Below are 12,218 nucleotides of genomic sequence, written 5' to 3' on the forward strand. Positions count from 1 at the left end.
GGCCGCGGCCCGGGGGTGCCCCGAGGGCTGGGGGGGTCTGGGGAGCCCTTTCTCAGCCTCTCCTCTCTCGCCCCGCGCTCTTTCTCCGCCTGGTCTTTCCCCGTTTCTTCTTCATAGATTTGGGACCCTTTTGCTGAGGCCAGAGAGAAAAATCCCAGACTCTTCACAAGGAGCTGCTGCTCTCTGTCTTTTTTGGGTACCTTTCAGATCTGCACAAGCAAGAGGAGCGCGGGGAGCTGCTGCAGCCGCTGATCTTCGTTTTGCTGGTTTTATGCTCGGTCCTGCTGTACTTCAAAGTGTCTCTCATGGATCCGGGTTTTGTTAAGCCTGAAGAGGAAGTGAAGGTAAATCCCTTCATGAATAGAACAAAGTGGAGTAGCTGTAAAGTCCATAGGCTTTTCTACTTTTTCCACTCTGGTAGATAAGAGCAGTCTGACACAGTTTCTGTTGTGATGGCATGAAGGACACATGCACACACCGTTGGAGATGAGGACAGACTGTCTCACACTGGTATTTTGTAATAGCAGTAGGGTTTACAGGCTTTAAATGTGCCTTTCACACCACACTGCCCTTGTACGTGACTGTGCCATTTGAGCCCAAGTCCTCTCCTAGAGCAGGGGCTGCAATGCCCTGTGGAATGTATACATGACCTATTTTACGATAACCACTGATAAGTGGTACAAGTGCAAAAAAAAAGCCCCAAACTGAAGGGCAGCCTTGGCAGACAGTGCTCTCTGCAACTCTATTTATTGAACTCTTTATAGATTTGTTGCCCTCTCAGAGGACACGTCCCCAAACAAGTTACAGTGAAGTAAATGGAGATGCAAAGTTTCAGTAACTGATAGTTGTTTGAGGTTCACTGCCTTACAGACTGTGTAGGACAATAGCATTATCAATCTTAGTCATCCATCATTAATGTCAGTGTTGGCTGTGTATGACCAAGTAGCACTGCTCGTACTGAAAAGACATTGTTACTGTGTTGAGAAGTGAAGTGTAACCTTGGTTTTGTCCCAGAGTGTATCTTGTCCACAGTTATTTCTGCCTCTGTGCAAACATTCTTTGGAGGGTTACAGTAACTTTTTCTCTCTCACTGTACCATAACTGTCTGCAGCTTCTGTAGGAATTCTAAGGAATTATTTTCTTTAACCTTCCTAATGATAGAGATAACAAGCACTGTGTAACTGTCAAGTAAAAGGATGCAGCAGGATGGCTCAGTCATGCCGAGACAGCAGCCCAGGAACTCTCCTCAGTCCCTCCCTTTCTCTTTTTTGTAGGAAGGTGAGGATAAAGGACAAGGTGTGGTGATCCCTCAGATTCCAGGTGACATTAAGCTGCGGCGCTGTGGTTACTGCCTGGTGAAGGTGGGCATCCAGAACACACTGGAAGAGGAAGGGATGAGTGATTTGAAAGCTTATATTGTTGTTCAGCTGCTGTTGCTGGTGTTTTTCTGGTCTGTCATTGCTGCTCAGAGGAGGCAGGCAGATTGTGTAGCTACACAAGTAGTAGTGATAGACACTGGCACATAGGCCAGTTTTCCAAGGCTGAAACAAGTTCCTGCTGGCTTATAGAAACAAGAATCTTTTTTTGCCATGGGAAGATTGTATTCCATATTCTTATTGCCATGTCAGCCAGACCTTGCAGTACTGTCAAAGAAGTTATTTTGAAAATACCTTGATAGTCAGAAAGGCAGCTGAGTGTGACATGTGGGAACTGCTCATTGCTGTGAACTTGTTCCGAGGCCTTAAAACAACAAAACATTGGCCTGAATGATAAAAGACACCATGAAGGAAAAATTACAGCAATGAAATTAGCTCTTAAAACAGTTTGCCTAAAGCCTAGAAAGGCTTGGTTTCAGAGTGATCCTTATCAGTTTAATGAAATTAAGCATTACCCCAGCTTCCATAAATTCCTGAAGAGTATTTATCAGGAGGAATGAGCTTATTGCAAGAGGAAAAGCTGGCAAAGCATTTATACACTGCAGGGGACAAATCCTAGGAAGCACTACTTTTCTCAGCCAGGTCTTTCACCTTCTCTGTGCCTGGCAGTTGAGCTGTTTTCTGTGCAAGTATCTTGTACTCACATAGAGGCACTTCTCTGTGCATCCCCAAAAAACATCCCATCCCTGCCCACTCTGTTTGATAGTAGTGGTCCTAGTTTTTCACCTCAGTGCTGTGCTCATGCTTTCCTGACTACACTGATTGGCTTTGTCTCCCTCCTTGGCACGCTGGACTTCCTGTAATAGGTAGATAATAAAGAAAATGTGTAGATAAGAGGAGTGTGGGAGAGTCACTTAATTTGATTCCCATCCATTGGGGTCTTGACCAGGAGAATCATAATCCCTTTGATTTGTCTTAGCAATATTGATGTGTTGTTGTCTCACAAGGGAGTGTTTTAGGGACAGTATTGTGGAGAAAGACAGATTTGCATGATGTTCTCTTCTACCAAACAGGAGTGGGACAGCCATGAACTATAGCCAGTTTATTCTTTTTCTGATTGTGTTTTGCAGCAACCCATGCGAGCCAGGCACTGCCAGCTGTGCCAGCACTGCGTGCGGCGCTACGACCATCACTGCCCCTGGCTTGAGAACTGTGTAGGAGAAAGGAATCACCCCCTCTTCATAGTCTACTTGAGCGTGCAGCTTGTGGTTCTGCTGTGGGGAGGTCATGTTGCTTGGTAAGGCTGGGAGATGGCATTTGGACCTCTGAGATTGCTGAAAGTTGTGGTGCTCCTCAGGCTGGCAGAGAACATAGCAGTGGTTGGACTGGCTTTGGACCCTCTCTTGCATCCTGGAGCCCCCTAATCTTGAGCAGAATCTGATAATTTAGATTTCATTGTTCATTTTGCTTCAGTCACTGTAACATGATCTTTGTTTACACATTCAAGTGCTGGAAACTCCAACAGGGTTCCAGCTGTTCAGGAGAGGAGTCAACCCAGGCTGATTGTGTCTCACAGCTGTCAGGGGAACCAGCATCTTCTAAACTTAGATTCCAATCCCTATGGCACACTCTCTCAGGACTTCATAGTATATTAACTCTCTGTAGTAGAGGATTATCAGCAGCTCATTAGTTATGAATCAAACTTAAATGTGTCATCAGGTTTGTTTAGTTTACGAAACCTGGGGACCTGGGGGTACTTGTTGGCAGCCGATTGAACGTGAGCCAGCAGTGAGCCCAGGTGGCCAAGAAGGCCAATGGCACCTGGCTTGGATCAGGAAGAGTGTGACCAGCAGGACCAGGGAGGTCATTCTTCCCCTGTACTCGGCACTGGTGAGGCCACACCTCAAGTGCTGTGTCCAGTTCTGGGCCCCTCAGTTCGGGAAGGACATGGAGATGCTCAAACTCATCCGGAGGAGGGCAACAAGGCTGGTGAGGGCCTTGGAACACAAGCCCAGTGAGGAACGGCTGAGGGAGCTGGGGTTGTTCAGCCTGGATAAAAGGAGACTCAGGGGTGACCTTATCACTCTCTACAACTCCCTGAAAGGTGGCTGTAGCCAGGTGGGGTTGGTATCTTTCTCCAGGCAGCAGCTTACAGAACGAGAGGACACAGTCTTAAGCTGCGCCAAGGGAAATACAGGTTGGATATTAGGAAAAAGTTTTTCATGTAGAGTGGTGAAGTACTGGAATTGTCTGCCCAGGGGGGTGGTGGAATCACCATCCCTGAATGTGTTTAAGAAAAGATTGGATGTGGCACTCAGTGCCATGGTTTAGTTGAGGTGTTAGGGCATGGGTTGGGCTCAATGATCTTAGAGGTCTCTTCCAACCTGGTGATTCTGTGAACTGCAGATTTATTTCTGTTTGAATTGAAAGGTCAGGCCTCTACTTTGAACAATCTCGGGAGTGGCTGCAGCACAACATTTTCCTCCTTGTGTGCTTCCTTCTGATATTCATATTCACCATTATGGTCCTGCTGCTGCTTGTTTCCCACCTGTACCTGATCTCATGCAACACCACGACCTGGGAGTTCATGTCACACCACCGCATCTCCTACCTGCGGCACTCTGAGCTGGAGAACCCCTTTGACCAAGGGATAATCCACAATCTCTGGAGATTCTTCTGTTCACGCCACCTCACTGCATGGGAGAAAATCTATTTTCACAAGAACAGTGAGCCTGTCTAGTCCCAGTGTGCCAACACACCTGGCAGGTTGCTGGGTAAAGCTTTGCTAATGCAATGGCTGCTGTTTCCTTGCACTGAACTTTTATACATCTTGGACTAGGCAGCCTGCTCCACAACCTGTTCATCTGCAAATTACATTTCAAGGAGAGTCAGGGTTATTTTTAAAATATAAATAACACTGTTAAAAGCAAGAATCCAGCCAGCAGAGCTGATTTTCAGACTGAGCAAAGTATCTCTAAATCTGTTTCCTTTTGTTAAGTGGATTCACATCTCTCCAGAAGAAATGCAAGATTAGTGTGAGTATTCGTGTTCACTTCTCTTCTCCAAGGTCTCCCTCGCTTTTTGCTGCTAGGGAACAGCAGCAATTACAGATAAAACCAGCCAGGACCAGTGTAATTCCTGTGGCCTTTTTTCAGCCTAGTTCTGACTGTGAGAACTGCAGTAGCATCAGGCACGTAAGAGAAATATTTGAGTAAACATTTAGAGAGTCAAAAGCAAATTTTATTTTGTCCACATGCCTCAACTTAATGCTTTCCACAAAGACTTAAGGCTTAATACTGTTAATGTTCATGAGAAAGAGCTGTAAGACACCCAGTTAAGCTTATGAGATAATTAACCTGTACTTCGTGATGCCCTGAGTAGCTTCCTCACAGCTTTTTAACTTGATGGTGCTGCTAACAATTCACTGTTTTGAATCAAGTCAGTGAAGAATGATACCATCACTTTTCTTTGGACAGAAAAGTAATCCTTGGCTACTGAGTTATTTCTGCATTGTGCTCAGGCCTTTGCTGTAGCTCAGGAGAGAAGCAGTAGCAGAGGTGGGTACCTCATGCCTAACTCAAGTAACACTTTAATAAAAGAATACAATTTCAATGCAAGAGGAAAGCTGCCAGGTCCTGGTTGATTAACTGAGATGAGAGATGCTGACAGCTTTCAGGACAGCAGCAAGACAACCTGTTTTCCATTGAAATAAAAGGTCATACTTCAGATTTCCATGGGGAACTAAAAGGAAGTTTGGGATGACTGATCTTAGCTTTAAAACAAAAAAGGCTGTGGTGTGAATTTTAGTCCTGACCATTTTCTGTTAAAAGAAAACCAAACAAAACAAGAAAAACCAGTGCAACAAAATTAGTTAAAATTATCTTGTGCCTTAATTTTCTTGGCTCAGGAATTAACACCAACTCAGAAGCACTCAGGGTTTAAAGCTGATGAACACTCATGAAAAGACAGTGTAGTTAACACCACAGCACAACAGTCCAAAAGCAGTTTAAGTGCAGCAAAAGATCCCTTTTTTGACCAGCTCCAGAGTTTGTAATCTGCAGAGTTTGGTTTGTTCAGGGTAGAAGCTCTATCAGAGGGATATCAGAACACTAAGGATTGTTTTTGTAACACTGCTACACTGTTCAGAAGGATTCTGCTGTTTGCTTGTGTTGCTGTGGTACCTGCTAAAGTGTGGATCATGTGTCACATTGCAATTCCTGGTTTTTCAGGTATCAGTCAAGTGAAAGTTCATCAGCAAGTACAACAGCTCAAAGTAGTTTTGCTCTGTTTGGTATTTCTTTAAAATGCACCTGGGTGTTAATTTATCTTTTTTTTTTTTTTACTCAACCATAAATTACAAAATAAAATATGAAATATGCATTTTTAAATTCTCTATGCCTCTCTCTTTGAACCCAAGTTCTATGTTTCACCTGTGCTAACAATCCACTGTGCTACCTCCCACTCCACAGTGGCCTTGAACTAAAGCCACAAAACACACCACAGGGGCCAACAGCAAATGCTACCACTCAAACAAGAGTGAGGAAAATGTGTATTCTGCTCCAAACAGGCCAGTGCACTGCCAGGGTGAGCGGAAGGTTGAAAGGATCTTTGTACACGGGAATTTTCAGAAGCAGCTATACTTGGCTCTGAAAATGGGAAATCTGGGTTGAGTGTGAAAGATCCCTGATTTGCACAAACAGAGCTCTTACCTCATTGAATCCTGAAGCACTGGGACCAGCCTTGGTTTAACAATTCCCTAGATCCTTGTCTCCAGCTACAGCACAGCTGCCTTAATCCCACTCCTGTCTCCATCTGGTGAAGACAAAGTGAAAGAGCAATGACTGTGTCCTTGTTTGCATCAGATGCCTTATCTCTAAAAACGCTTCCCTTTTTGCCCAATGAGCTAACATTATGAATTTAAGAGATGAAAATGTATCTTATCAAGTATAATTACAAGATAGATTACAAGGCAATGAAGTCACCTTTAACTCGTTGATTTTCCAATACTGACTGTCATTACTTAGCTGTCCCCAAAAATGATACAGGATATATACACTGATAAAATCTGTGGAGAGATAACCTGATTGCAGTCATTGGTATATGACAGCTGATGACACCATGCAATATGTACAACACAGACAACCTGAGTGAGAAGGAAGAAAGAAGGAAAACATTACTACTGGCATTTATGGAGAAAACTAAAATCCTGCCTGTTGAGCATTTTGGTTAGCCCTGATCTGAAAGATTCAACTGACACAAAGGAGATGAAAAGCTGAGTATTTTTTATGTGGAAAGGTATCTTTTATTTTCAAAAAAGAAAAAAACAGGCAAAGCTGTGGGGTTTGGTATCATTAAAAACAATCGATAAAAGTTGGCATCCTTATGTAGAAAGACTTATTTTCCTTCAAATAAATGACTTGGATCATTATCAAACATCATTGTCTTGGTAGTGTTAAAATCCATTCATTGTCTGACATACACATTTTAATGAGTGGGAAATAGCATAAAATCATTACCAGGAGGGAAAGCTGCATCTCTAGAAAATGAGTGAGAGGTGGCCATTCCCCTACTATGCTACAACTTTCAAAAAGTCACACTACTTACTTAGGCTTTTGCAAAGAGTAACCTGGGTTGCAGAGATGATTTGATTTCATCAAGTCCAGCTTAAATTCCAAATTTCATCTACATTCAATGATAGAAGAAGATACATCCAGTCAAACATGAATTATTCCTTAAAGGTAATTGACATCCAGTATCCTTCCAACAAATGAGGCTGGAAAACCCACAGCAGGTTATCTCAGCTTGCAGGGCACCTCATCCTGGGGCCATCAGCACTACCTGTACTACAAATCCTGTTGGCTTTTCCACTGGCCCTGCAAAGTCTTCTCTATGCTCTCTCAAGGTGGTAACAATCTCTTCATGTTTTTATAGCACAGGAGTCACACATCTAAAAGGTGTCTGGAAACAAAGTCAAAGTCCTTGAAGACAGTCTGCTCCTTACGGGTTAGGAGAGAAACCTCCTCAGGAGGAGTAAGGATTGGCTTTTGGGAAGTGAACTCTTCATCAAAGTTGCTGATGTCGGTAGGATCTCTTAACGTGGGCACATAGGGGGGCTTCAGCCTCCTGGCAAACAAGGCATCCCAATCAATTCCCTGTAAGAGAAGGAAGGGAACAGGCCAGATTGACACAAAGATTATTTAAGAAATGTGAAAGTCGGAGGGAGAATTGCAGCCTCCCTTACAGATAATTTGCAACATGTCTTACTTCTACGAATTAAAAAAAAAAAGAGAGAACTGAAAAAAGGCCCAAAACAAACAGCACAGGAGGTACTGCAGAGATTCCATGCAGTGTATTTTACAGCTACAACTGTATTTAGGAGGGACAAAACTACAGCTCAGCTGTGGCCAGGTGGATCTGTGGATCCCAGCAATTTCTGCTGACATCCAAGTTCTTTCCTTGCTCCAGTGCAAAGCCAGACAAGGGTTATAAGGCTAAAAACTTTTGGCAGATGAGCAATAATGAAAAGGGATGACAACACCTTTACCTGGAACAGACACATACCCCTGACACAAAGCAATTTAACCTCCATTTCTCTTAAGAGTCATGTGTATCCTGCAAATGCAGGTGATCAAATAAGACTGATTGACAACTGCTGTCATTACTAGGTAACATCTTTGATGCTGCAGTTTGATTTTAAAAGGAGTATTTGTTCATGTCTGAAGTTAGATACATTTGTACATAGAAGCAGCACGATCCGAAATAAACTGGCTCTGGAAGCATAAAGATCCCAGAAAACAGACTTGGGGGGTGTCATTTCAAGCAAGACTTGAAACACATATTCCTGAATGGAGCAATGAGGTGCAACAGAAACTATCACTAAGAATACCCTGATAACAAAGGAAAATAAGCCTCAATACCAACAGAGAACAAATCGCTCTCAGCTCAAACACAAGAAATATGGGAGAGGTATAAAGCAAGTTCCTACCTTAAAAAAGGGCTGAATTTTAATCTCTTCTGCATCTTTTTCCCCTGCTCCCAGTCTACGCTCTGGACATTTCCGAAGCAGCTGCAGAAGTATCAGTTCAAAATGAAACAATGGGAACAAGAATGGACAGAAATAATGTTCCAGAGAGAAAAAAGAAAGGAGGACTGATCCCTCAGTGTTTCCTCATTCTCACTTTGCACCAAGGTCATCATTTGCCAGGAACAGCTCAGACCTAGCTCCTTGTAAACAATTTGCCAACAGCAGTAAGATACCTGACATAAATTGCATGGAGCATCTCAGCTTAATTGTGCACCTGTGACTCTGGGGTCACATTAAAAACTGAATCCAGCCATCTCCACTGAATGGCTCTGACATTCCTGCCCTTGAATCAAAACTTCTCTGTGCCATACTTAGCAGGAACAGTAAGCAGCCTGCTTAGTCATCCTTACAAAGAAGGATTACATTTATGTAAAGAGAAGGAAGGGAAAATATGTGCAAATTTAAAATATTTCCTTAGCCTATGTAGGCAGCCCCAGATTACACACACAAATGCTCTACAATCCTAATCAAGTCCCTCTGGATCCACTTACACAGTAAATGCAAATTCCTCAGGCTCCCAGAGACCCATCAAGCCCTTTACCTTACGGATTATGGAAAGTGCTTCAGTGGAAAGGAATCGTGGATACCGGACTTCATCATTGACAATGCTGTCAAAGACTTCCTCCTCGTCATCTCCAGGGAATGGTGACTGCAATTGGGACATTCTGTTATTTAATCCACATAGCACCCATTCCTCACTATTAAATAAGCATGAGAATACCAGGGAGTTGCATGGATTAATTACTGTTTGCCAAGCACTATGAATAAGAGAAATGTAACTGACGTACTAATAAAGAGTTGGCTACATTTAGCAAAATTTTACCTCAGGTGGTCAGGTCCCCAAGCCTGGTTAGTGAGATCCCCTGAGGGAAGGTGGCCTTACCTCACCAACAAGCATCTCATAAATGAGCACACCCAGGCCCCACCAGTCCACTGCCCGCGTGTACGAGATGTCTGTCAGCACTTCTGGGGCCAGAAACTCAGGGGTGCCACAGAAGGTGTTTGTCCGGTCTCCAAAACCTATTCCTGTAGGAAAAGGACACTTTGGTAAAATCCAGTACACATTCCTGAATGGACCTGATGCAGCCTCCTGAAAGCTGTAGTTTGCACCTGATGTTGTTACCTGGTCTAGGGGAACTGCCAGTGAGAAGTGTGAAACCTGAGGTCCCCAACAACTCCAAATAACAAATACACAGACAATGCTTAAACAAACGGCAAAACCAAGGGAACTTCCTGCACGTTCCACTGCTCATTTACTCATCTACATGTTTTATACTATCCTCTATTCTGTCTCCTTTGAACAAACGAGCACATTTTAAATGCTTTCATAAGTCTCCTGAAGATTACATGACAAGGTATTCTTCCCAAATTCATCATGGCCAGATAGGTGAGGGGTTTTTTTGTTGTTCAGCTTTTTTGGTTTTGTTTTAATCTTTAAAATGAGGATTAATACAAGTTACACATAAACATCTACTAAAGCCCAGATCCTAAACTGATCCTGATGGCTCAATTTCAGCTTCCCCAGTTACTCACCTTCCTTACACAAACCGAAATCTGCGATCTTCACAAATCCTTCAGCATCTAAAAGGAGATTATCCAACTTCAGGTCCCTGCAGGCAAAGGAGATGAAAGAAAACAGTGGATGAAGACTGAGGATTGCCACCCAACATGTTTTATTGCAAGAGGCAGAAGGTAGATGTTAATAAAGAGAATAAAATCTAGATTGAGTAAAGTCTACATTTTGTTTAATAGTGCATTATTTGGAAGATTCCCATTAATTGATTGATATTTTCCCCTAAACAAAAGGCTCACAAAGTATCTTGGAATTATTCATCTGGAAAAGAGCTCCCACAACAGCATGACAAATTACCTGACTATCCCAGTGAAAAAGAAAGCAGTGACCTACAGGTGCCCCCCAGAATGTATTGACATGCCACAGAGGATTAATCACCTGCAACATGCCAGATGAATAGCTTCTAGGTGACTTCCTCTACTGTGAGCACGATGAACATGCTGATAGTGACAGGGAAAATAAAGGCAGGCAGAAAGATTAGAAACCCCAGCAAGAGAGTGAGCTCCAGACACAGCTACAGGAAAAAACAACTTTCAAGTTGCTGAACTGTCTTATACTTGAGTCTCTGCTGCATTACCTATAAACAATTTTCTTCTCATGCAAGAACTGGAGCCCCAAGACTACACAGGCTGTATAAAACCTGAAAGACAGAAATAGTTATCAGGAAATAGATGAGATTCAAGTTAAAAATTTGTAGTGCCTGGAGACAAGACTAATTCTAACTCACTGTGCCATATGCTCTGGAAAGACATCTTCGTGTATGCGCATCATCAGATCCCCACCTGGAGTGTATTCCATCACAAAACAGGCATGGTGAGGGGTCTGGAAACACGCAAACATGTTCACAAGGAATGGATGATCAGAAGAATTGACCACCTCAAATATTCGCTTCTCACAGTTCAAGCTGCCAGGATTCAAAGAATGAAAGTGTCAGCATTAAACAGACTCAGCAGACTGTTTTGAGAAAGAGAGGATGAAGAAGAAAATCTTCACATCTTAAGTTAGAGAAATAGAAAGGGAGGGCTAATATAATACTTATATACTTCCAAACCCTGAGTTTTAGAGTGTTGTTCAGGTGTCATTCTTACAAAAGTTAGACACCATTCTAAGTTTCCCTATTTCTGATTTTAGTTATCCAAGTCTTAAGGTCACATTTTACCTTAAGAGTACCACAACCAGTACACACCGTACCTGCTAACATTTGATTACAGTGGTAGTAATGTAGCCTCTGGCAACAGTACCATGTCTAAACAAAGCTCACCTATCAATTTCATCTCTCCTAATAATGTCTTTTTTCTTCAAGGCTTTGATGGCATACAGCTTCCCAGTTGCCTTGTATTGGGCCAGCAGTACCTGAAAGACAACAGAAAAGCTGTACTTCAAACAATCTCGTATTTCCTTATCGGATTACTTTAACTCCAATTGATGCCAACTATTTCCATCAACTCCAGACAGTCATCCTCAAAACCAAACTCAAGGAACTTGAGAAACAGAGCACTTCTGTTTTGCTCCTTGTGCTGCAACAGTCCAGAAGGATGTCAGTGTAAGTTATGTCCCTCTCCCAGACAGTACTATCACAGCTGGCCCAGTGCTTTAGGAGCACCTCAGAGTTCTCACAGAAGGAGCTATGCACAGTTTTGGGAATGGAGCTCTTCCACTAGTGATCCTCATGAAAGGAATGGTAATGGTGTGCTTTGATTTAGCACTCTCAGGACAGCTTTCTCCAGGCTTTGAAGTCACAAATCTTCAGGAATTTTGACGGTTAACAAGAGTTATCAGCTGCTTGTGTGGCTGGGCTGGGTTTGTTCCGTATCTGCACTGCAACAAATCTCTCCTGTACTGCAGTGTTTCTATTCAGACCCCCAGGCAGAGCCCCACTGTCACAACCACTGCCCTCCTCCACAGTGTGCTTCTCTACTACCTTTCCAAAGTGGCCACGGCCCAACATAGCGATGCAGTGAAAATCCTCGAGCTGAACTGTCCTTTTCCTGCAGAAAAACAAAGAGACAGTACCCAAGAGATGCATGAGCAGATAACAGAGGAGTGTGTGTTTGCATCAAGGAAAGAAGCTCTGTATAGCAAGAAGGAAAGCAAACAGCTGTGCCAACCATTCCTCACCTAGTCCTGACAACTAAAGCTTGTGCTGCTGTTCTGCCACTTAAGAAAGAAGAAGGTAACCCTGATG

The 12,218-nt window shown here is 43.1% G+C and overlaps 2 protein-coding genes across 3 annotated transcripts in view; one reads left to right on the forward strand and one right to left on the reverse strand.

The window, feature by feature from the left end:
- Nucleotides 1–137: 137 nt before the first annotated feature.
- Nucleotides 138–5,724, forward strand: ZDHHC12 (zinc finger DHHC-type containing 12; the record flags this gene model as incomplete). The annotated part of the gene is made up of 4 exons (XM_008642251.2): nt 138–344; nt 1,275–1,361; nt 2,507–2,673; nt 3,807–5,724. Coding segments are annotated over 4 exons (771 nt in total), but the record flags the coding sequence as incomplete, so codon positions are not given.
- A 925-nt stretch (nt 5,725–6,649) lies between these two features.
- Nucleotides 6,650–12,218, reverse strand: part of PKN3 (protein kinase N3) — an 18,816-nt gene continuing 13,247 nt past the window's right edge. The window contains exons 13-21 of one of the 2 annotated variants that reach the window (XM_017745443.1): nt 11,955–12,021; nt 11,295–11,386; nt 10,761–10,937; nt 10,611–10,673; nt 9,994–10,070; nt 9,344–9,486; nt 9,002–9,109; nt 8,362–8,442; nt 6,650–7,528 (exon numbers count right to left, since the gene is read on the reverse strand). In XM_017745443.1, coding sequence (XP_017600932.1) covers nt 7,316–7,528; nt 8,362–8,442; nt 9,002–9,109; nt 9,344–9,486; nt 9,994–10,070; nt 10,611–10,673; nt 10,761–10,937; nt 11,295–11,386; nt 11,955–12,021 — 1,021 coding nt within the window. In that variant the 3' untranslated portion in view covers nt 6,650–7,315. Of the gene's footprint in view, nt 7,529–8,361; nt 8,443–9,001; nt 9,110–9,343; nt 9,487–9,993; nt 10,071–10,411; nt 10,474–10,610; nt 10,674–10,760; nt 10,938–11,294; nt 11,387–11,954; nt 12,022–12,218 lie in introns of those variants that run through there. The other variant, XM_017745444.1, reaches the window with a different exon arrangement.

This window comes from Corvus brachyrhynchos, unplaced genomic scaffold, assembly GCF_000691975.1.
Source record: "Corvus brachyrhynchos isolate BGI_N302 unplaced genomic scaffold, ASM69197v1 scaffold59, whole genome shotgun sequence".
Classification (NCBI taxonomy): Eukaryota; Metazoa; Chordata; class Aves; order Passeriformes; family Corvidae; genus Corvus; species Corvus brachyrhynchos.